Consider the following 24,552-nt stretch of genomic DNA (forward strand, 5'->3'; position numbering starts at 1 on the left):
TTGGATTAGTTTTATCCAGACCTAAATCTAATGCAGTTGTTTCTGTCAATGAACCTCTTAAATAGTAGATAAACAACCAGCTGCTGAACTGATGAAATAGGTAGCCTTCTGTTATGCACTTACAGCTAAACACATAAAGAAGGAAACTGCCAAAGTTATTTACCTCTTAAGGATGACTTTCGCCTTTTGAGTAGAATGCCTAACAGTGCTGTCATTAGACAAAGCCACGCAGAACAGTGTGGCAGAGTGGATACAGGCCAGTGCTGAAAATACTCAAAAAAATACATCCTTAATTTCAAGATAAATTCACCTTTTAGAAAATTCCAATTAAAAAAGGCTCAGTATGTAAGGAAAAACTCTAAAAACATTTATTTGAAAAACAAAACCAAACAAAAACACAACAGATCATCATTACCTCTTAAACAAGACCTGCTGTTTTCATCTCAAAGAATCTGCAGAACTGATTTCTACACACTGCATTTTATTTTACATGCCTGAGGAAGATGGGAGGGCAGTAAAATGGAAGAGGCATCAATTTAAATAATGTCCCCAGCATCCAGTAGTTAATGAATGCATCGGTTAAGAGATATCTCAATGGATGCAGTTTACTCCTGTTGAAAGTCACGTATCATCAGCATCAGCAATGCTGTCATTATCACTTGCCACAAGGACCTCTCTGTTCTCGTATGTCCAGAACCCATTCAGATCAATTAGAATACTGGTAACAGTGTCTCCTTGACTGCTATTGATTAAATCTTGAAGGGAGATTTTGTAAGGATCTTTAGGCTTCACCATATCAAAGATCTCATCCTGTGAAAAAAAAAGTCAAAATTAGGAGGTGGGAGGGGGAAGAGCCCTACGTATTAATGAGCAGAATAATGGTTACTTTATACTGTATACAGAATGATCTTAGGATAACTAGAGCCACCCGTACTAATATACAGAACAGGCTGTTAAGTCCCTAACCATGTCAAATGCAAAACATAATAACAGCTACAGAGAGGAACAGTGCGCTCAGCTCTCACAGCTCAAATAAGAGCTTGCTTTTCTGGGAGCCTTTGGGCTCCAAGTAGCAACATGAATCTCAGCTCTTATAGGAACTATCTTGAAGTGTAAGGCACAACAGTATATATTAATAGACAATTTGTCTATTAATTGTCTTATGCAACACATGCTAAATAGAAAGACATTTTCAAACCCACGAGACACACAAGTCAGATTCACCTCTACTACCCTGCAATTAAATACATATCAACCTCAAAACTACAATACTCTATAGGTAAATTATGAAACGTTTATTCACATATTTCATGTAGTACTCTATTTGGGAATACTGACCTTGACATCCTGAAAAGAAACTGGTTCTTGTCCATGAATTTTCATTTGTTCCTGAATAGCCTGAAAAAGAAAAGTTAGAAATATGCAGCGCAGTGTTCTACTGATACTGTACGATACCTTTTAAACATGCTTCTGCTTGTTAAGATGCATTGCTGTGTGACAAGGCATTAATAGAACAGCTTGCCATCGGTTCTCTTTCACACATAAGGCAGTGGTGAGTTAAGGTACAACCAGTGACGTGCATTTCCAAGTCCACAATCCTTAGTATAATAAGAATCCAGCTTCTATTATGACCAACATTTGAGCATTTGGAAGACAGGATATGCAGACACTCATATCACCTATTACTCAAGATAGGAATATATTCAAATCAGGAAATTCATTATTGACATATTCGGGGAGGTACTATTTACAAGGGCATGTAGCAACACAATGAGGGAAAATGGCTTTAAACTGAAAGCGGACCAGACATTAGGAAGATTATTCTTTCCTGTGAGGGTGGTGAGACACTGGCATGGGCTGCACAGCCAAATTGTGGATGCCCCCTCCTTGGAAGTGCTTGAGGGATAGGGCTTTCAGCAACCTGGTCTAGAGGGAGCTGTCCCTGCCTATAGCAGGGCAGTTGGAACTACATGATCTTAAAGGTGCCTTCCAACCCAAACCACTATATGATTCTAAAAATTGTCAAGTAATATGGAGTATGACACAAGCGAGAAGCTTTTTGCAATGATTTCCTGGGATGAAAAATCCCACAGCCTTACAGGCCATCGCTGTATTTCAGCATTTTCCTTTATTGTACCACATTTTAGGATTACAGTGGAAACTAAAAGCATGAGCAACAGTCAACTAGAACTATCATAAGTGATTTTAACAAGTAATCATTACATATATATATAATTTTATTTTTTAAGCAACAACATTTTTTCCTAGGTTAAATCAAAACAGTTAATTTCAACTGCAGAAAAACAATGCTGAATGCCTTTTGAATTCTTTCCAAGTTCTGGAATATATTTTTTAGTGTTTTAAATCTTCTTACAAGCAGTTACTGGCTTCCCAGTGGGTACTGGTAATTTAAAGGGACTCCCTGCAGATCTGCATGCAGAAGCACACAGGCTATAACACCATAAACACAGAAAATGGCCTACCTGTATAAAGGGACTTACCCTAAAGAAATAATTAAGGGAAAAGACATTCAGGTATCCTTTGTTCTCAATGTCAAGCAGTTTGAAAATATATTGCAGAGCTGCAGGCTCCTTTCTGTTTTCTAATGCAAGTACAAAGTCCAGGTAGGTTTTATAGTCCTAAAAGTAGATACAATCATGTTTATTACAGTCTTCTTTCTAAATTGATTTTGCAAGCAGGAACATTATAATTGCCAGCTATTTCATTGTAGGGGATCAGTCTATTTTCTGAAAAAGACAAAATAAAATGGAAAATGGCTGCTACCACCAACATGAACAGAAAAGTTAGTTCCTAGTGACTGCTGAGGAGAGGAAATCATGCCATTTTTAGATGTAAAACAGTTTTCCAAACATAAATCCAAATGAAACAGGCTATATATACTTTAAAAAATGTTCATTGCATCTTTAGAACACTGAACATACCTAATCAGTTAAGAAAAGCCGTAACAGTTTTCATTAGCACAAATTAGAAGTGTTCAGAGGTAATAATCCCAGTATTATCCAAGAGCAAACCATCTGACCAGCTTAAGTATACAATCCTTAGACCAGAGAAGTTGTTTGGCAATTTGTGTGGTTGAAGCATTAATAAACCGCACAGATATGTGCCTTCCTTACGTTTTCCTTTGTTGCTTACACCAATTTTTTGTTTCCTGATCAAGCTACAGTGGTGATAATTAAAGACAGAAAGCCCGCAGTCTTTTGTGTGTAACATCCATGTCTACCTTAAACATCAGCGGGTTGTGCTACCACTCAGAAGGACTTCAGCAGGCTGGAGAAACGGGCATCACACTGTGTTCAGAGAGAATACAAAGTTCTGCTAAAAAGGAGGAATAACCACATGCACCAGCACATGCTGGGGGCTAACCAGCCAGAAAGTAGCTTTGCATAGAATAAGCTGAGAGCCTTGATGGGCAACAAAGCTGAATATACATATGCAATGAGCCCTTGAAGCAAAGGCAGCTGACAACAGCATTTTGAGCTGCATGAGGAAGAGTTTCACTGGCAAGTCAGCGAAGACAATGATTCTCTGCTTACCACTGGTTAGCCTGCATCTGAGTGCTACTCTCTGTTCTGGACTCTTGAGTGCAAAAGAGGTAAGGAACTATTAAAGCAAGTCAAACAAAGGGAAACTAAGAGGACTTCTAAGCTCAATGATTCAGCGATTCTACAAAAAATTACTAAGCGGGCAGCAATGTTATATAGTAAACGGGAGTTTAGCACATTTTAGAGGTAATTAATCATCTGAAAACAGATGTATTAGAAGTAGTGATACAGTACATAAAGCTTTCAAAATATACAGCACAGATATTTTTCATTTTAACTCTAATTTGTTTAGATTTCTCATGCTTCACAGCTAGGCAAAGCCTGCAATAAAAAAAAAACACTACAGTCTTCATGAAGAAATGTACAGATTAGCTGATTAGCAACGTGCATATACATTAGCTGATAGTCCCAAGTGTGCCACTTGCCCTTGTCTCTCTTTCAAGAATTAAATTCCCTCTAAAAACAGATACATCTATCCTTTTTCAACGTGCACTTTACATATAGAACATACAAGTGGAAGAGAAGCTTTCTCCTGTGCTACCTGGATTCTGTACCATTGCTGCTTTTCAAAATGAGAAAGTTGTCTTCCAACTACACTGCAATCATCCTGATATTAAAAGTTTATTTTCTAATCTAACAAAGACCAACAAAAAGTTACTCTACCTCAAGCTACTCTTTTTGAAAAAGATACCGACTGTTGGACATTTCCCTTATTAATAAGTAAAAACTTCAATACTGTGAACAGAGTAAGATCACGCAATTACCATTTCTCCATCATAAGTTAGGCATTCCTGAAAGACACGGTCCAGGAATATGTTGGTCAGGGTCCCTGTTCCATACCGGGACAGCTCTTCTTTGCTGAGCATGCCATTGTGATCTTTATCAAGGTTTAAGTACTGTCCTAGGAAGGAAATAGATGACAAAATATAGCATCCCTATAGAAACAATAAAGCGTTTCAATGGAGAAGGAAAATTCAGCACATTTAACATTGAATTAATTTTTAACCATAGAAGTTAGTTAAGTGGGAGTAAGCTGGAACCACAAAAATATTCATGGATCATCATAATGAGCAATGGGAATAGTGGGGGTGAAGAAGGGGGTTTCCAAAACTTCAGGCTTCTAATAGCTCCACTGTAAAGTAAGGGCCCAAAAGTAAAGGCTGCTTATACTGGGAAGGAGCACAAGCCTGAGAAATACAGTATTTTTAATGGATTTGTTGTGATCAAAAAAAGAGCTAAAGGTGATGCAAAAGCATCAAGAGAACTGTCAGAAGAAAAGGAATTTTATATTTTGTTCAGAAAGAAGCACGAAATGTCAAAGAATAAAGCTGAGGTAAAAAGCAACATTGGAGAATAGAAACTGTAAAGAAAGTTAAGAGGATGCACTGAAAAAACAGCTAGAGGCGCTGAAAAGCCTGGTTATCAGGAGGGGTTAATGAGAGAAAAAATAAACAGGAAAAACAACACCGAGAATTTGACTAAGTCATATCAGGTAAAGAAATAAAGTGTTGGCATATAAAAGGAACCTACCATAAACTCTTAGTGCAGAAGGAGCAGAAAACCAATTTGTTTCCTGACTTTCTTTAGAAAGATCTTCATCCCTTAACTAAGTGAAATACAAAGTTAGAATTCAGAAACAGTGAAGTAAAATATAGTAATACATATTAAGGGATCTTTACCTCCAGTAAGTCATCCAGGAAGCTGCAAGCTAAAATGTCCTGTATCTTAATCTTCCCTGTAGAAAGAGAAGGAAACTGAATTTTAACTCAACACATCCCTTTGGCTGTTCTCATTTAGGTGGACACCAGCAGAAAACAAACAAATTTTTATTTTTAAGGGGAAAAAAAACCCCAAAACATCAATTGATAATACAGACAATTAAATAATAAAACAAAAATAGCTTTTAAAATGGCAGAACAGGATTTGTTGATTCTGATAGTTATTCTGCAACTTTGAAAGCCAGAGAAATTCATAAAAACATAAATGTTCAACACAAAATACAAAAGAAAATTAATACAAAGAGAGTATATGCTTAAAATGCTTATTAGAATAACAGTGTCTTTTTCACATCTTCCAAATTATAGACCTGGCAAAGCTAAGGTGAAAGACTGAACATCTGCTGTTGTACCTTTAACAAGTGGGGAGACACTGCACAAACAGCTGTGCAGAATAAGGACACCATAACTACATACACCTTCTCTATACGCTTGTTATTGCACCAGCTGGAGACTACTGCCCACACAACCCTGCTGTATTCAAGAGGCATAGTGATGTCTTGAAAATGCAGTTTGTGAACTGAAGGTTCTAGAAAAACCAAACTGTTGTCCCAGTAAGCTACGTCTATTACAAGATGATTGGCATCCATAACTGCAAACCATTGGTGGTGAGTTTACACGGTGCACACATTTAATCACAGGGAAACGACGCCGTCATCAACATCCTTGAGCATTTCCACAGCTCTGAGGATTTTCTGCCACACATTCCCAGTTCCCCATTAGTTGCTACGCTTTCTATCCCTTTAAATTAGCTATTATGAATCTCTTTATTTACTAATTTCTATAACACAGAATATCACAACTGATGGATCTTCCAGTAAAACTAATTAGCACTTCCACTTCCAGTAAAACTAATCAGACACACACAAAGGCTCATATTTTCAGCAGAGATTAAAATACAATACTGCTGAATGGGAGCCTACAAAGACAATACTTTAGCTCAGAGGCACAAGCAGTTTTAGTAGAAACATTTGTTTAACATGGAAAATACACAGTTAGAATCTGAAAAACACAAACCTACCTGTTCTGAGGGGATCCAGAAAGAAGAAGAACTTTCTAACTGCTGTGCAGACATAGAAGGAATAAAAAGATTTTTCTAAGCCATCCAGTTGCGGCAAAGTAGGGATGAGTTCTAAAATATAGTTTTCTAAATCCTGTAGAATTAAGAGAATATACACAGATAAGCTTAAACAGTACTTCTGTTTAAAGCATATGTTTGTCATACTTCACTCTGACTTCCACGTACACTCAGTTAAAAATACACCAATGCAGCAAAGAGCATAAGTGAAGGCATAAATGCAAATCTCTTTGTGCAAGAAATGCTGCGTCAGGCACATAACACACATGTGGTGTCATAACTGAAACAGTTTGCAAGCAAAAATAAATGTTAGAGAAGTATATGATATTCACATCTAAATATAAATGAATTCAACTGCAACTTTTTCAAATACCAGTGTGTAATTCCTAATTGGATTATCCTACTACTGCATGTTCTTTACTATATAATTTCAGTTACAGCAGTAGCTGCAACCTTATTAGTTATTTTATAGTATTAACTCCTGACAGAAGAGATTAATTTCACTCCCACTCTGGACGTAACTTTTTTGTGATTTCTACTGTATCCTAACAAAGCTAGTAAAGGGCCAGTCACGTAAAACCTTCTCTGATTCTCTATCACTTGAGTTAAGACAGACAGCAACTTAGTAGAAAAACATACTTACTGATTCTCTGAGGTAGCCCTGTCCTGCCACATCATATAAACTGAGACCTATCCTTGTTTGATGAAGCCACACTGTAAAACAGAAAACAGAATTATAGGAAAGAAATCTGGAGGGGGGTTTTTGAGGCCTCACCAAAATCTGAGGTTATTTTAAAACGCACATGCACTGTTTAATGTTAAGTACCTCTGTATTTCCTTTTTTCCTGAGGTCTAAGCAGTCCTGCTGAAAAACCATGATCCTGTCTTTAACTTGGTAAGAATCAGCACTGATACAGGGTACACTGTGACCAAGACTGCCTTATAATAACCAGCTGTGAGAAATGGCTGAGCAGGTACCATGTTTCACCTGGTACATAGAATTCCACATATTTGCTCTCTGTCACTAAATTATTTTCATGCATTAAAAACAGCTGCACAACGTGGTATACAGATTACCTGTTAGACTGCTATAGCTCTCTGTGCAGTGTGAAGGGCTTCAGCTACCATCCAACTGCCCTCATCTCACTTCCAAAGTATAATATACAACAGAAGAATTTAAATAGCACATGCACGTATTTTTGAAATGAGAAGGCGTGTTGATCAGATAATCTACAGGACAACAGTTAAGATCACACTGTTTGCATTTCACTGTTTTGTACTTCACCATACTGATTGAATAAAGAAAATCAGAAAGATAATCTATATAATAAGTTGATATATAATTATATTTAATAATCTGATGGACTTCAAGAGTACAGTGAAATCCTACCTGCCCATAAGAAAGAAACCCTCAGATCTCTAAGAAGACAGCATTAGCAATCAAAGGATAGGATTCTACTGCTGTTGATGAGAACAGCAATTAATGAACAAAGCTTAAAATACCCTCAAAAATAAAATAACTTCTCATTAAAACAGGAAGCATCAACTAACCTTTTCGCATGACATAATTGAAGAACTGCATGATAGATATCCTCCCATAAGGATCATTATTGAGTAATTTAGCAAAGATCTTTGCTGTGAAGAACTGCCTGTAAAACAAACAAAGTTACTTGTGTGCACCTGATTATACTACACTGAAAGATGCAATTCCAGTACTCCAAACTTGCAGAAAATCTGAAAGACTTTTAACAATACAGAAAGTGTTCTATGTCTTCAAAGATATTAATTCACTAACCTAAAAGCAGTTATCATTGAGTTTATTCATAGCAAGTACACATGTAGTTGGGACCCTACCAAATAGCAATGGTACACTCAATAAACAGCAGCATTCTTTGAGACATAAACATGAGACTCTTCAACAGCCTGCAAATTCTGAATGTTTCTTCAATTTGTCTTTGGTACAGGACAGCTGGTAGCTCCCAGTTCTCTTCAGTGCTACAAAGTACAGACAACCAATCTGCTTCTGCCCAAAACTCAATTACAAAGCCATGTATGCAACAGCAGTCTCCAGCAAGAACATAAAACAGTAATACTCATCACATGACATACACAGAATATTTTGTAGGAAATTTCCCATAAAAAGATATGAGGGAATGCTGGACAATGTCACTGCAGACAAGATTTCAAGTATAAAGCATGCAGTTTAGTGGCCATACTAACTCCAAAACGTTTATGATGGCAAGAACTTCTTTAAAAACAAACAAACAACACAGTACCCTCTTTTCCAAACCTATGAAAATTACTTGCAGGGATGCAGAGAAACATACATTTGCAAGGATGTAAGCCAATTAGGTCAGCAATAACTTCATTAAGTCTCTCACCATTAGACTGTCACCATTTACTTGAGCAATTAAAAGTTACAGAACCATTTAAACTTGGCCAGAGTAAGCACAAATAAGAAAAGAAACACTTACTTGCATTTAGGTCCAGCTTTTTCACCCACTTTCAAGAAGTTCTCATAATTAATCATTGCTTCTTCCCCAATCATTGGTGATGTCTGATGTTTGTCCAGTAGGAACCACAGATTCTTAAAAGATATTTACACATTTGATTAAGACGTTATCACTCTGTATACGTCAATGCTAAGAGCATCTAAAAAACGCAACAAATACAGGCTTTTACTGTAAGGCTGTCTCAGCTGGGACAGGACATCATTTCAAATAGCAAAGCAAGCAAGGAGCTCTTCCACTACTCTAAACTGGTGTTATAAACATGTCACTGGGATTTCTAGGGCCACAGCTCTTTGTCTTCACACTGCAGTTAGCTCAACAGTCTTTGGAGTCTCTCTCAGTGATACACAAGCAGAACTTATCACCTCTTCCAAGCCCTATAGAAAACTGTCAGTACATGTGGGAAAACCAGAAGCCACTGATTTATTCCTCAGGTACATCATGACAAGGAAGACTTACACTCACGTTACCATACCCAGACTATTCAGCACTTTTGAGTTAGCTAGCGCTTCCAACAAGTCAACCTGTGTAAATACAAAGCACCTCACCAATCACACAAGATTCTGTGGACCAACAGGAGATGCTCAAACTCTCCAGAGAAAAAGAAGTTTGTCAGAAATCTTTGCAAGACATACAAAAAATGTTTTCTTACCTGAAGCTCTTCGTTATCCAACAGCTCTCTACTTTTCCTTTGCAGAAAGACCGCTCTAGATTCTTCTCTTAATTTTTGAAGCAAGACTTCATCTTCAGCTGGCAGCTAGAGAAATTGTATCACTTCAGTTTTCTGTACAGTGGTTCTATTGAAAAGCCACAGAGTCACCAAGTATTTTTAGGTACCCCTGCCTGATACACTTGGATGAAGTTGCTTACTGGACAGAAAGTAGTCAACTATCTATTGGAATGCTACCACACTTCCTGCTTCTTCTACAGGAATGCTTCTAGACTTGCATAATATCTCAAATTAGTTCAATATGATGTGTTTATTCAAAGCAGGGGATCACTATCACAAGAAACAAAGAATTACCCTTCATTCTATAATTTAATTTTTAGCACTTCCCCACTGCTGTGGGACAGAAGGGCTTGCACACTAAACTTTTACTACTGCTATTTCAGTCAGCAGAGAACAGCGCTTTCTGTTTCATGGCAGGCCTGCCTCTCACAAGTGTGAGCATCTTCTAGACCAATTTTGGTCAGAAATACAGATGGGAGAATGGTTTGCATGAAGATTATGCTGACGTTTACACACAAAATTTTATAGACCTATCAGAATGGATGGCTGCATATATATTCATCAGCTGAAACACTGGTACTCGAGAACTCTATTGGCAGAAACTCATAATTCTGAGGATTAAGGAATGATGCAAGGTTAGACAGCTGCTGACCAATACCAAAAGTGTCAAACTTTTTCTTTTATACCCCTATCCCAATTTGATTTATATCACAGATAACTTGTCTGACCATTACGATGCAAACAACATCTTTAGCTGCAATACCAATGACCCTTTCCACAACATAGCAGGCTGTTCTGTCTATATAAAGACAGGGAGATTTGTAACAATGGTACATCAAAACAGAGAGAACAAGGAACACTGAACGTCTTAGATCAGAAGGGACCTTAGAGACCATCTAGTTTCAATCTCCTGTTGTGGGCAGGGTTAAGAAGTATCTCTGAAAGAGTAACAAGACTTGTTATCTTTAGTAAATACTCAAGTTTATGGTCCAGCAAGCAAACTATTGCATATTCTACCCTAAGGTGTTCAAAAATTATTCAAAACTGCTAAAATTCACAAGTATGCAAAGTCAAAGATGTATTAAATTCACATCTCTCAGAGCTCAACCTTCTTCAGCTTCTGGAGCTGAAATACCCCCTTTGAATAAGCACTTTTTTTTTCTTCTAACATAAACCAGCCCCTTGTTTAAACGCACCTGGTCCCCTCGCTTACCCTGTAATAAAATCGCGGTATGTTCGTGTATGACGTATTGACTTTAGCTCTCCCTCCTTTCCACTCCACGTAATACTTTGTGAACAGCTCCATCTCTTCATCTTTCAGTTCCTGCTCGCTCTTTTTGGCTAATTAACACAGAAAACCATTTTCAGACCGGACTCCAATGTAATACAACGACTCTTCCTTTAATCCCCGCCCCCCCCGCTATGTCCGGCTCCACACAGCCCGCCCCCCCCTCTCACGGGCACATCTCGCCGCCAGCCGGTTCCTCAGGCTCCGCTTCCAGTCCATGGCCCCGCCGCACCGCCCGACCCGCACTTGACATGGCGGAGCGAACGGAGCGCTCTGATAGGCCGCTCCGGGTCCCGTGCTAACCCGAAAGATGCCATTGGTTGTAAGCGCGTCGAGCGCGACTGGTAGCACATCCGGGTGAGAACGCGGTCGGCTCCGTCCTACGCTCCGTGTGGGCGGCATCGTGCGGCACCGGGCGCCCGTAGCCGCCGCACAGAGACTGAGGTGGGTGCGACCCATAGAGCGAAAGCAGGGACCGAGCCTCGCCAGGCTCTGATGGAATAAATGTGGGAGAGAGGGAAAGACTGTGCTTCCCAACTGGCAGGTGTGGGAGCTGTAGTGCCGGGGTTCTGTGGGCGCTGTGGCTCGGATCACAAGAAAGGTGTTGGTCTCTGGTTGGAGGCCTGAGGGGAATCCTGTGTGCTGTGCTGTGTGTGGGCCCAGCAGCTGGAGTTTAGCTTCCTGACCGAAAGTTGTATCGAACTTTATCAGCGTGGGAACTCAAACGTGGTGTTCCTCGTGTGCTCAAAGCATGATGTTGTGGTGATTTTTGTTTCTAGGAAACCTTCTGGCTCCATTTGGATGAAGGCAAGAAAGAAAAACAACCTGTGCCTTCTGCCTGGCAGCATCACCAGTCCCTGACTGTTTGCAGCACGTGCATTGTTCACCTTCACAACGTCTGACAGAGGAACAATAAGCTGCAAACCTGCAGAACATCTCTAGAAGGAAAAACAGCCTCATCTGGGTGAAAGTCCTCACAGCTCTGAGAGTTGCTGGGTCATCTTAAAGATTTCACCATATTTTGTTTTTGTCAGAGCTATAAAGGACTCACAGAACAAGCATTCTGAAAGCAAAGCATATGTGGCTTGACAGCTTTAAGGCTTCTATAGTAAACTGTCCTATGCAAACTGTATTTTCCACTTCAGAACTTTCCTCGGTACAGTGAGCTAATATTGGGACAATTCATTCTGGTGATGGCACTTTTTTCTCAACCCAGTCAGCATGGTTTACAGGCTTTGCTATGGAAGAGCCGTGTATTCTGGCCTGTTTCAAGATGCAATCAACTGTTTGCTGTCCCTTTTGGCATCTCTAAAAGGGACAAGATTAGTTCTTTCAGCTTTATGACATCTTCCAGCACTGCTCTACCAGTGGATCCCCAAGGGACTGATGCCTGTCCATCTAAGAAAAGGTCTGAAGGTGATTATGAGGAAGAAAAAGGATGGGATGAGGACACTCAAGAGATACATGAAGGGAATGTCCGCTTTTCTTCCTCTGGGGGAACTCTGAAGAAACAGTTAATGAATCACACTGTATCAAGGCATAAGTTTGCCACCGTACAGCCTCCCACGAGGCCTTTGTGTGCTGAGGAATGGAATAGACTGAGGGAAAGTTTTCAGTCCCCTGAAACATTTGAAGAAGTGATGTTTAACAGTATGGTCAGATACAACAGCCCCATTGATGTGGCTAAGTCCTTGCTGACTCACGTGGCAAAGAGTAATGGTGACATTGGGTATAATCTATTGGTCAAATATCTGGCACTGTGTGTCCAACAAGGGAAAACTTCAGAAATTTGTGATGTGTATGACATAATGAAAATCAGATTTAAGATTTTAGAAAGTGGGGCTTACAACCTCCTTATCAGAGGATTGGGTAATTCAGAGCAGTGGAGAATGGCGTTGACTCTTTTGGAAGAAGTTAAAAAGGTTACAGTTCCCTCCCGATCAAACTATGAATCCTGCATCAAAGCAGCTGGCCGGCACCAAGAAATGGCCCTTGCTTGTGAACTTTACCATGAAATGTTGGCTAAGGATTTAGTGCCAACCTTGGATGTCCTGCAGGCTCTTTTTGACTATAGCAGGGGTGTGAGAGATCCTGTATTGCAAAAAGAGATGTTTGGTGTCCTCTTATATTTGAGAGAGAACCAAATATACCCTCACAAAACATTTATGCGGAGTATTAAGCTGTGGTTTGAAAGGTAAATAATGTTTCAATAGCAAGCTCCATGTTCATGAGAATACAACTCTAATTATGCCATACATTAAATCTAATCACATAACTGAAATAGCATTTATGCTGCTGGCTAAAAGTAAATAGGCAGTTTATGTGGAGTTCCTGAACAAAAGTAGGATCTGTTAACTTTGAGCTCTATTAACAGCACAAAAATAATGCAGATTGGGACTGGGCTTTTATTAACAGAGGAAAAAAGTTACTATTATCACAGAAATGAGTGTAACAGAAAAAGTACTATTTTCAATAATGATTTTTCCAAAGAGCAGATCAGCACTGACTTCACTAGTGAGTAAAGCCAGATCCAGTAGAGATCTGAGTGCCTGATGAACGCAGTATTTTTCATTTCCTATTGTCTTTGTTAAAAAACAAATAACTGAAGATCCTCTGTGTACAGTGACAATAATGAAAAGATGGTGATAAATACCCAAAAGGTTATTTACAGGAAAAACTCACCTGTGTGGAAGCCTCCAGTCTACTGGGAACTGCTGAAACAACCTCCACTAAGGAGCAATCTCTGAGAGATGCTGCCTTAGTGGTGGTCAGCCCTTAAATGAGGTCTAGAGGAGGTGGAGTCAAGCTCTACCCCTTTCGGGAGCACAGCTAAATTACTCCCACCTGTGCTCCCACAGCTGAACCAACACTTGCCTCAGCTGATTAAGCAGAGGTTCAGGCTGTGATTACCAATTTCCCATACGCTCTGTGTATCATCATACAGAATGAGAAAGGAGGCAGGAAGTGGAAGGGCTATCCCAAAGCCCACAGCACACAGTTGTGCAACCAAAGATAATAAACACAGCGGCAAAGGGGGAGGTATGTGCAATTTCATGCTGTTGTACATGTAGCCTATTCTGTTTTGGATCTTGTGGGCAACAAGGAACATTTGCAGCACTTGTGGTGGCTCCAGTGTTAATAGCAAAGGTGACGATGATGATGTGGCATCAGGAAGTCTCAATGTAGCATTTTGGTATGACCAACATTACACTCAAGAGTATTTTTCTAAATCTCTGGATTACACTTGCATAGAATTCTTGATTTCCTGCTTTTCCATCTGATTTCTGTGTGCTTTATGAATGTGTGGCAGCACCTTGAAACTTGTCAGTACAATCTTGTTATTTGTGTATTTCTTTATGTTTGGGGACAAAGTGAACTGAAGGAGTTTGTGTTGGTTCTCTGCATTTTGTTAAACACTGATTTGTTATTTAGTACTTCAAGGGGTGAATTACGTATGAATTTCTGTGTGTGGCTATTTTTTTTTTCAGGGTAGGCGATGGGCCTATTTATAAATAGTGACAAAATATATATGTATTTTTTGGTTATCTGTAATGTTAGTATAGCTAAATGAGAATGTAATGCTGTAATTTATCGTTTCCTGTGTATGTTTCAGTATACCAGGAGAGAAATGGATAGGACACCTGACCAGTATCAAAGACAGGTAAATGCAGTGTTTTACTTAAAAGTGAGCTGTTGTATGGATTTGTGTGTTGCGTTGACATACAGGTTTAGTTTGGAGAGGCAGCGGTTGAAGCAACTAGGAAAGAAAAAAGTAAGGATAAATGGTGCTTGGGGCAAGGGCAGAGACTATGGCCATGGGGCATGGAACAACTTTAAAAAGGCTGGGTCTTTAAAAAGATTCTTATTCTTTCTCCAGGCATAGTTCTGAAAGATCATGCAAAAAAATCTAGAAGTGGCCACAGTGACTTCAGAATTTCAGATGCATGCCAGAAAGACTACAACCAACTTCCTCATTATTTTATTGTGTTGGATTTGTGGGGAAGAAATGTTCTTATAGCCAGAAGCCCATTAAGATAGTAAAATTTAAGGTAAATCTTATTTATTTTTTGTCTCCTTGCATCTTATTTTTTATCTTCATGTTTCAATATTTACAGTGGACAGTGCCCAGTTTGCAACCATCAGCTGGAAGATAGTGAGCTCACCGAAGAGGAGTACAATAATCTGAGGGAAAAAATAATAAGAGATGTGATACATGGGACTGACACTTTCAGAAAGACAAGTCCACAGGTAGGTCTTGCATGCTGTCAGGCTGAGAGAGTAATATACGGTTGATGTTGGTGTACTTTAAAAACAGCACAGATGGGTTTTTTTCCCCTTTGCTTTAAACATTAATAAGCCTTTAGATTTTTACTGACATATTTTATTTTTAAATATGTACTTTCATCTTTATAATTACAACATACATCAAGAGTAGCAAGCTTTTTCAAAGGATGTTTTAAACATTTGAGAGGGCGTAATTTCCATACTCTGTTGTACGTTGCAGTTCCGTTCGTTACTCTTGTGCAGAGATTCTGCCTTAGTGGTACTGAATGAAGCTGATCTCCACTAGATGGAGCCCAAACCACACTGTGGGATGGTTTTGCATTAGCTTATAAGCAGTGATGTGACTTGGCTGTAGGTGGCAACTCTGATCCATATAGATTCTGATAATACGGAAAGACTCGCCAGGTTTAGTTCTTAAGGCTTTCTGCTTTCTTCCTTATACATGTGCAGCAGTTAAATGAACTTGAAACTGTCAGGGTGCTCATAGTACCTGAAGCCAGTTCAGGCCTCTAATTTATGTGCAGATACTCATCTTAGTTCAGGACTTCTGGCTGATCTAGCTGTGAATTTTAGAGGAGACTGAAATTATCCTTAAAAATGTAGCAGTAATTCACTAGCAAGTATTTGGTGATTACTGATGTTCCATAATATAAGTGAAGGGATGTGTTTTATTGCATGCTGTAGAACTAACTTTACCTGTTCTCTAAAAGCCATTATGAAAAGGTGAAAATTATGTTTGAGGTAGGTTTATTAAAGAAAGCTACAACAAAACTTTAATTCCTTAAGCATTTTTTCTGTCTAATCTGTAAAGCTTCGTTTGTGTTCTATACAGTGATTACCGTCTTGAAAATTTCAAATGTGTAAAGTGTTCAGAGCTAGATTGTTAACAGTACTGGTTGGAGTAAGGAGGATTTAGGAAGGCAGTTCTGGTAATGGGGTGTTCATGTTACCACTGTCAGGACCTGATTGATCATATGAAGGCAATCTAATTAAACAAAGAAGGAGGTTGTGGATGCCCCATCCCTGGAGGCATTCAAGGCCAGGCTGGATGTGGTTCTGGGCAGCCTGGTCTAGTGGTTGGCACTCCTTCACATAGCAGGGGTGTTGAAACTAGATGGTCGTTGTAGTCCTTTTTAACCCAGGTCATTCTATGATTTTAAGATTTGATGCCCACAGGTTTTGCTGACTTGTGTGACAGCTGGATTTTTCTTATTTACCGCTCCAGAGCCACCTCTTTGGCAGTTCAGAGTTGACCACAGTCCAGTTCTGTACCAGCAGACAGGCTGAAGGGGGATAAAAGTGGTGTGTTTACTGGTGGCAGTACAGCTGATTCTGCTTCCTCCCTGCATGCTTAGCATGGATGTGTGGCAGAGGCAAAGTGGTGTTGTGATGTGTTGGAGGTTTCCAGAAATAACTTTGGGACTTTTTAGTTGCCTTTGCACTGTGAAAGCAGACGTGGTAATGAAAATATCCTGCCCATTTTAGGTATGCCAGACTGTGTGACTTCTCCTGCAGCCAGGGTTTTCCAGAGGGGAAACTAGGTAAAAAGGCTGAAATTACAATGTAGGCAAGTGTATGTGAGGGTGTTTTCCATTTTCCAGTCAGTCATGCCTTTTTGTAGCAACCATTAATAGAAAACATTTTAGATTTCTATTCCCTATTTTCTTTTAACTAATATTCTTCAGTGCTTTGGTATTTCTTGTAACAAAATGGTTAAATGGAGAAATAGTTTAAGTAGTTTTGAGCTCTGAAAAGTTTTATTCCAAGAACACTTTGAACTGCAGTATGGAATGCATTTGGAATTTTATTTTTTCTTCACTGCCTAGTCTTTTGTTTCACTGTTGCAACAGTATTGTTGCTCTTATTCCTCTCAGGCATAAATGCAGTCAGAGTGTTTAATGAGGAGCAAAGGTTTGGTTTACTGAGGATCCTCTCTCTGAAAGTACTCTGTTATGCTGTATTTAGAAAACAATACAAAGACTGTGTGATTAGACACTTCTAGCAAAGAAAATGAAACGATTTAGTGTGATAAGTAAGAATGGAAGTGAACAGTATTTACAAATATTTTCAAGACTGCCTGCCTGAACTATTGAACATTATCTGTAATGAGAAAATACCTACTGCATAGATAGTACAAATTCAGATCTTTATGCGCAACTACCAAAAGCTGTTAGGATGTTAAATGGTGATGTGATATAGCAAGTTGCAGCCTTACAAGCTGATATAGGAAGAAAACAATTTTAATAAGGCTGTCATCTTTGTACTAATATGATACTTTCAGCTGGACTCATGTTTACTCTGGCCACATTTAATTGGGAGCTGTGCTATTGAGACAAAAATGGTATAATCAGTGTACTGAGAGACAGTGTAATCTCTTGCTGGATGACTTTCATGCTCAGAAGTTTCTCAAATACTCTAATAATTTCATCCCATTTGTAGTTATTTCATACTCCTGATAAGGGCTGATGTGCATGGGGAAGGAAGTGCTTGTGCTGTGAGGAAGGCAGGAATAGATGTATTTGTGGGCATGTATAGTCCCCATACTAGGTCTGAACTAAGTGCGTAAAGGGGTTTTACGTGTTCTTTTAGAATGTAATAGTCTGGAGGAGGAAGAGAAAGTGACCCATTCATATCCCTGTAATTCTTGCAGCTGATCCTGTAAAGCTTTGAAAGTAGATCCCTCTGTCTTAACATTTAAGTTGATGGGTTTTGTATAATGCATTGTTTCTCCTTTGGTGTGTGCTTTTCTCAACTCCAAGATTTACCTTGAAGCCCTTTGAGCCCAGGGGGACTGAGCGTGCTCTCAGCAGGTTTGTCAGCAACAGCAAGCTGTGTAGTCTGGTCAACATGCTGTGGGGAGAGGGACCTGGACAAGCTAGAAAAGTGGGCCCATGTGAGCCTAATGAAGTTAGCTGCTTCTGAGGTTGGCTACTCATATCTGCCCTGAGGTGCCTGGATGATTATGGTTATCTTGCACCTGAATGCCATGACTTCTATGTCTGATCCTTTCAGAGAGAAAGAAGAGTGGTTAATTCAGCTAGGCCTACTGTGAATGCATCCGTAGATAGAGCTGAATATGTTTTTTTCACTTCTTTGCTAAGTATGGGCTGCTGGAGTCAGTCAGAGTGGGGTGCAGCAGTATCCTGTGTTGCCTTATAAGGCAGGTTTTTTGCTGCTAAGTCTTGTAAGATCCACAGGGATGAAGGAGAGCTGGATTGAGTGGGGCTCTGGTTTAGTTGCAGGTTTCTTTTGGTTGCACTGTTTAGGCTAGGACAGAGGCTAGTTTGATGGCTAGGAAGAACACTAGCTTCAGTGCTTGGTCCAGTCCTGAATCTTGTAAGGACCAGTAAGTATAGAATAAAGATGGGTAAAATTATGGTGAATGTTAAGATAATTCCAGTACTGGGCTTCCTGGATGGAGTCTGAGAACACTGCAGACCAAGCTGCAGGCTTATCCTGCTTACTGTCTGCCTTCCTACCTGCATTTAATTCAGTGTGGATGTTACACTCCTCCTTTGATATTATCTTCTAGGGCTAGAGAAGAGGGAACTTCTGGAAGGGAAGAAAAAAGGAGGAGAAGAGGAAAGATAGAGTGGGAAAATGGGTGTTGAGAAACAAAGGCAGCTGCAGTTTTTTAAGGCTTTTCTTGTATCTTACCTTACTGCAGGGGCTCCTGATTTATAATGGAAGCAAACAGAAGCACAGAGATTATTTTGGTAGGAAAAAAAAAAAAGAAAAAGACTAAGCTGCTTCCTTAGTACTAAGGAATAGATAGAGATGAAAACATTTTTGTCATGTATTTCTTTCTCTTGGTTACCTCATTGTTAGAGAATTTTCTTGAGGTTGGGTCAGATCTTCTGGGTGGTCCACGCTTCCTTTTCTTGATTCATTTAACAAGGAATGGTTATAGATTTTGCTTAGGTCACTGTCTACTTTACTGTTAACTGATTGTTCACCAAAGAGTTAAACTAGTTTGACTGAGCTGAGTAGCTCATTTTTAAGGACATTATTTTATCAGGAACTCCCTGAGTACACAGTCCGGTACTTGTCATTCATCCATTCTACTAAGGAGGTTCTTGAGAAATGCTGGCTTGATGCAGTTTTGAAGTGTTTTCTGTGTTTGAATGTTGCTAATTTTTTTTTATAGTACTTTTAAATAATATTATTGTGAACACATTTGTTTTACACAGTTTACAAGGTTACCCCTTTAACTTGGGCTTTATCAAGTCATCCTTTACCATTTCATTGTTTGATCCATCACCAAAGCTACTGCAAAATGGAGGAGCTGCTTTCCAGCTGTGGTCAAAGCCAGAGTTTTCTGATACTGCAGAAAATGGCATTTATCCTATATCCATAAATTATCCTAATTTATGAAAATTAGGATGGCATAACAGATTATAACAATTTCAAGTTGTCTATCCAGTGCTTTATTCCTTAAGATTGAATTAATTTTCTCTTAGAACAGCAACAGTTTGACCGGATATTTTCCTTACACATTATGATCCTTTATATATGTATGGATATTAGTACAGAAATTTGAAAGGTGGTGCTAATTTTATAGCACAACCCTTTGTTTTTTCCCTCCTGCATTTTTAAGATGCTATAGCTAACTCTGAGTTCTAGTAGCCTTTTATGAAGTTGTGTGTCAGCTTTGGGGTTTCTTTTTTAATCTAACTAGTGTTTTCTCATTTTCTTTTACCTTTTGTATGGACACATGGAAAGAATTTTTTTTTAAATACTCCTTTGCAAAAGATATGCACATCTGACTCTGGCAGATCATTGTATTCCAGAGGTTTTGCACAGTTTTTAATTGTCAGTTTCATCTTATTACAGTGTACAGATGCTGGGTGCATAGGTTTTATAATTCTCTGGACTGTTTCCAGAGATATAAGGGCAGAACGTTTGGTGCCATTCAGTCCCTGGAGTGGCTGCTGTTTCTATTGAGATTGCAAATATTACTCAACAAGTGCAGTTGGTGGCAGCGTGCTTTTCAAACTAGTGTAGATGGCCCCACCACCCTCCCAGCTGCTCACTTCTGTCCCCTTCAAGTGTGCCAAGGGAGAAAAAAGGTGAGCGTGTCCCCGTGGTGAACAGGGGACATGGCTAGATTGCAAAATGAGGTTGTGTTTTGCCTTGGATGACTTTTCATCTTTATTCAGCTAAATGAACTGCTTGCTTAGATTCACTACAAACATTTGCGCCAGCATAGCAGGCAGCAGCACAGGGGTATATTTGGCTGTCTGTCCATCCACATGATGTCCTCATGTGACATCTTTCCACATGGAGATTATGGATTGACTGTACGGGAATGTTCGCCTGCCTCACGTACTAGTATGTCATGCTCTCTTTTTGGTACAGTTTGTGATGCATAGCTTTTATAGTGTCCCACTGTCTTTGTATAATGCCTGTTTCAGTATTATTAGGTGTTCAAGTTCATATATGATGGCAGCATTGCAAAGCTGAGGGTATTTTTCCACTGAGGACAAGCAGCATGAACTGCTTGTTCTATCTCCATGGTCAGTGTGCTTGGGAAGTGCTCTTCCTGGGCACTTGTGGCGGTGGGACTGACTCACATCAGGCGGCAGCAAGTCCTGCAGCAGCGCTGCCTGCTGCTGACGCAGGAGCATGAGCTGGCAGCATGCAGCTCACCTCAGTCTGGCTGCCCGCCTGCCTGCTCTTTGCTTCTGGGTTCCTTCTTGTTTGTGACATTGTCTCTGGAGGTTACAGCCACAGCACTTTGAGCCTCTTGCTTTATTTGTTAACTTTGCAAGCGTAATAATAGAGGACAAACAAATCGTGCTTAATGCAGAGTACATAGTGATACCGTACACAATACTGAGAAAAGCCTTCCTGCTTGCAGTGGTGCGAAGGGGATTTCCAAGCTTTGAAACTAGAAGGGGAAATATTTAAAGCCTTCAGGCATAACAACAGCAGACTTAAGGGTAGTCCAGTAGTTGCAACACAGAGCACCTTAAAAAACTGTCTGGATTTTGGCTTTACAGCTGGATTCTGTGTCTCGTGCACTAATGCACATTCCTGTGTTTTCCTTCTGATACCAGGAAACGCTGCCAAAAACAGAGCAGCCTGCACTGCTTTGTGTTTTATGAAACTGACAAAAAGTGAATGTTTTCAGTTCTCTAAAAACTGTTCTCACAGCATTGAAAAATGTCCTTCTTGATGGTTAGAATAGGGTTGCATGATCTTAAGTTCAATATGCTTTGCTCTTTCCTTGCACTTGCGTATATTGATATTCAGTGTGGAGAGAGAAAGGACTGATTTTTCTTTTGTTCAAACCTTAGAATTGTGAATGCTTCTGGAAAATGATGCATCAGTAACTGTACTTCTGTTCTTATACACATCTTATACTGTTTCCACCATTCCTTATGAGTGAGCACAGGTTTTATTGTGTAGAAGTGACAAACATTTGTTCCTTCAGTGGTTTTGATATCTTTTTGTAGGGCTTTTTGCTGTTTGTTTGTGGTTGTTTTTTTCCCTTCAAATTCCATGCATGTGCATGAACAGAATGGCCTTTCTTATATTAAAATTCCTCTATGTGTTTGCTCATGTTTCCATGTAGCTCCTTTGCATGCTACATTCACTTGTTTTCTAGTGTTCAGATCAGCGGGCATTTTGACTTGGTGATGAATTTGAAAGGCTGATTTTTATTTTTGGTTGCCCAGATATTTTCTATTCAGACTTGAGCAGAAAAAATGCTATGATCCTGTGGTCTTTCACCCGATACCTCAGAGAGATCACCAAAAAATCTCATCAAATTCTGTAGTTTCACAGTGCTGTAAGTTAGCACAGTCAGTGCTACCTGGTGATCGCAGTAGCCTCACCTGCTCCTGGCCTCACCCCTAATCTGCTGCTGTGATGTCTGCTGCTGTGCCAGTACAGACTGACCTGAACAGGGGAACTGGCTCAGGCTAAAGTCTGTTCTATTGGCTCAGCTCATGTCAGGTAACTTCTTAATCTGCTCCCATATTTTTTGTTGCTCCAGCAAACTTGTTTGCATTGGTAGAGGATTAGTAGTTAGTAATGAATGGCTGAGGAAAGGAAAAAGATGGAAATGCCTATTTCTGTGTTAGCATCAGCACATACTGATTAAAAAAGGAAAAAATGATGAAAGAGAGCATGGGACATCCAGACGGTGTGGAGTACCAAAAAATGTGAGATCACTTTGTACTGTTGCTGAGGTATGAATGGATTTCAGCCACCCACATGCTAGTGGATAATCAAACAAATATTTTAAATGCCTTCTTCATGTAAGGATAATTTCCACATTGGATTTTTATGACTGAATTAGTTAAGAACTGATGTAGTCAGTGCCATATCCATTTGCAAACATAAGTTATCTTAATAGAAATGGCAGTGAACCACTTGTATCAATTGTGTAGTTGGCATTTCCCTGTTTTCCCAGCCAGGCAGTGAATGAAATTGGGTGTTTTCTGTTTCCAGTTCACTTTTCTTTTGAACGTAATATATAAGAGGTTATGACTGGAACCTCCCTTCTGCAGGCTCCCCACAGTCCTGCTGCAGTGAGTCATGCTCACTGGGTACATAGGCTGCTACAAAACATCTGGCAGCAAATAAGATGGAATTGCTGTACAGCTTATTGCAGTACTTTTCTGTAGCTCCCTTGCATTAAGATAAACTTTTCCTCAGCAGCTTCTTGAGATGAACCAAGTTAGAAATTGGTGTAGTTTCTACTGTGTTTATTTGAATGTCCTTGTATGTAAGGAGAGATCTGCTACTTGTTGGTGTCTCATAGGGTTCTTCAGGAGTGCAGCCTATTGTGTTCAGCAAGACGTCTTCATCTAAATGTTCCTTTTGGTTTTCCTGTGTTCATTACCTGCCTGTCTAGCAAACACGTTGCTGCTCGTAGATCAGGTTCTCAGTGTGGAAGGGGAAGCTTGTTTGAGTAGCACAATTCCTTTTGTCTAAATTGGCTCTCATGTCATTATAGTACTGCATTGGTGAATTTTGTGTCTGGCTTGTCTTGATAGGTTGTAGCTTAGCTGCAGCTGTGCTCTGCTTAATTACATTTCATAAGGAAGATCTTCAATTTCTTTTTCCAGATGGTTAGTGAGGGGAATGTCTAGAGAGAATTGTGGGTGAATCATCTCTTGATTACTGTAGCTGTAAGTAACAGCTGGATAAAGCCCAGGCAATTCTTGATCTTTGGAAGATCAGCATATTTCAATTTTTATACTATATTTCTTACAGTGTAGGTCAGTGTTTATGTGCTTGAATAACCCTGGATGGTATAGCCTTCTGTTTGTTCCCAGGGTTTGCTCTTTTCCCTTCCCTATGACTGAAAGGGATGGGAAGCCTGACAACTCAAACTTTCTTTTGTAGACTCTTGTTGTGGCTTAGGTTGGAGGGGACCATAACAAAAGATCATGGTCCTAACCAAGAAGTTGGCTTCTGAAAGACACTGAGCCTGCCCTGGCAACTCTTGCTCCATCTGCCCCTCTGGAAGAGGAGGGACAGCAAAGCACAGGGTGCAGAGAGAGCACCCAGCTCCTCTGTGGCTTTTCCAGTGCCTGTGCTGCCATGCTTTCGTGACAAAACACTCTGCCTACTGGGGTAACCCACTTAAGGAACTGCTTAAGGAACTGCTCTGTAACTATTCTCACTTGAAATAAAATACCCCTGTGAAGAGTCTTCACTAAGTGTTTGTTTTATAAGGAATGGAGCCCTTAAAGACAAGATTACACATAGATCATGTTTTCTAAAAACATCTACTTGACTGTAGGTAATTGCTTCCAGTAACGATGGCATTTGTTGGCACTGGAAGAATAATGCCCTGTTCGAGTGTTTCCCATGTATTTTCATCTGCTTCCTCTTGGTCTTTTCCATTCATGCTTATCTTTTTCACCAGGCTTTCCTATTTTGCCTTTGTCCTCTCTGCTTCCTTCTTTTTCCTCTTCTCCTCATCTCAGACAGCTGTCCAGTACTGCAGCAATGACTTGACTGATTTTGAACCACAAGGAGTTCCAATGAAAACCAAGAGCCTGGAAGCTGGGAATCTTTTTTTTTTAACCTCAGTTGTTTCTCTTCCTATTCCCCCTCCCCCCACTGCCATTGCTAATGATGTCCGATCTGAGTCTTGATGTCCCTGTCTCTCAGATGGCACTGGGAATATTTATTCATCTATATAAAATATCTTGAGATTGGGAGGGGAAAAATATTTCACAGGCGTCAACAGTTTGTAGATATAGCTTTCTTGCCTTATTTCTTATACTCTCTAAATTATATTTATTTAAGCGGTAGATAAGTAAAATGATCCCATGAAAGGCAGTTCATTCTGGTGGTACCAGG

The 24,552-nt window shown here is 39.7% G+C and overlaps 2 protein-coding genes across 7 annotated transcripts in view; one reads left to right on the plus strand and one right to left on the minus strand.

Annotated features, from left to right (window-relative positions):
* Positions 1-346: 346 nt before the first annotated feature.
* On the minus strand, positions 347-11,197 carry PPP2R3C (protein phosphatase 2 regulatory subunit B''gamma). Of its 4 annotated transcripts, XR_014946676.1 has the most exons (14): positions 11,115-11,197; positions 10,870-10,997; positions 9,579-9,683; positions 8,891-9,003; positions 7,968-8,065; positions 7,060-7,130; positions 6,360-6,492; positions 5,243-5,298; positions 5,094-5,169; positions 4,328-4,464; positions 3,555-3,621; positions 2,502-2,639; positions 1,339-1,398; positions 347-810 (listed from the first exon to the last, which is right to left on the minus strand). XR_014946676.1 is itself a non-coding variant. In XM_085549123.1 (13 exons), exons 1-13 carry the CDS (start codon positions 11,161-11,163, stop codon positions 622-624), a joined length of 1,353 nt encoding a protein of 450 aa, XP_085405249.1. In that variant the 5' UTR covers positions 11,164-11,197; the 3' UTR covers positions 347-621. The 4 variants fall into 4 exon arrangements, 2 of the variants coding, with proteins under 2 accessions (XP_085405249.1, XP_085405250.1); XR_014946678.1 differs by lacking the exon at positions 3,555-3,621 and having other exon boundaries at positions 2,502-2,747; XM_085549123.1 differs by lacking the exon at positions 3,555-3,621.
* An 80-nt stretch (positions 11,198-11,277) lies between these two features.
* PRORP (protein only RNase P catalytic subunit) overlaps positions 11,278-24,552 on the plus strand; it is a 33,781-nt gene continuing 20,506 nt past the window's right edge. For all 3 annotated transcript variants that reach the window (XR_014946673.1, XM_015864987.3, XM_085549121.1), the window contains exons 1-4: positions 11,278-11,388; positions 11,724-13,138; positions 14,558-14,605; positions 15,060-15,192. Coding sequence is in view for 2 of the 3 variants with exons in the window: in XM_015864987.3 (XP_015720473.2) it covers positions 12,138-13,138; positions 14,558-14,605; positions 15,060-15,192 (1,182 nt within the window). In the remaining variant the exon portion in view is untranslated. The remainder of the gene's footprint in view (positions 11,389-11,723; positions 13,139-14,557; positions 14,606-15,059; positions 15,193-24,552) is intronic.

Source organism: Coturnix japonica, chromosome 5 (genome assembly GCF_054131305.1).
Source record: "Coturnix japonica strain WE chromosome 5, WE-NBRP24, whole genome shotgun sequence".
NCBI classification, from domain to species: domain Eukaryota; kingdom Metazoa; phylum Chordata; class Aves; order Galliformes; family Phasianidae; genus Coturnix; species Coturnix japonica.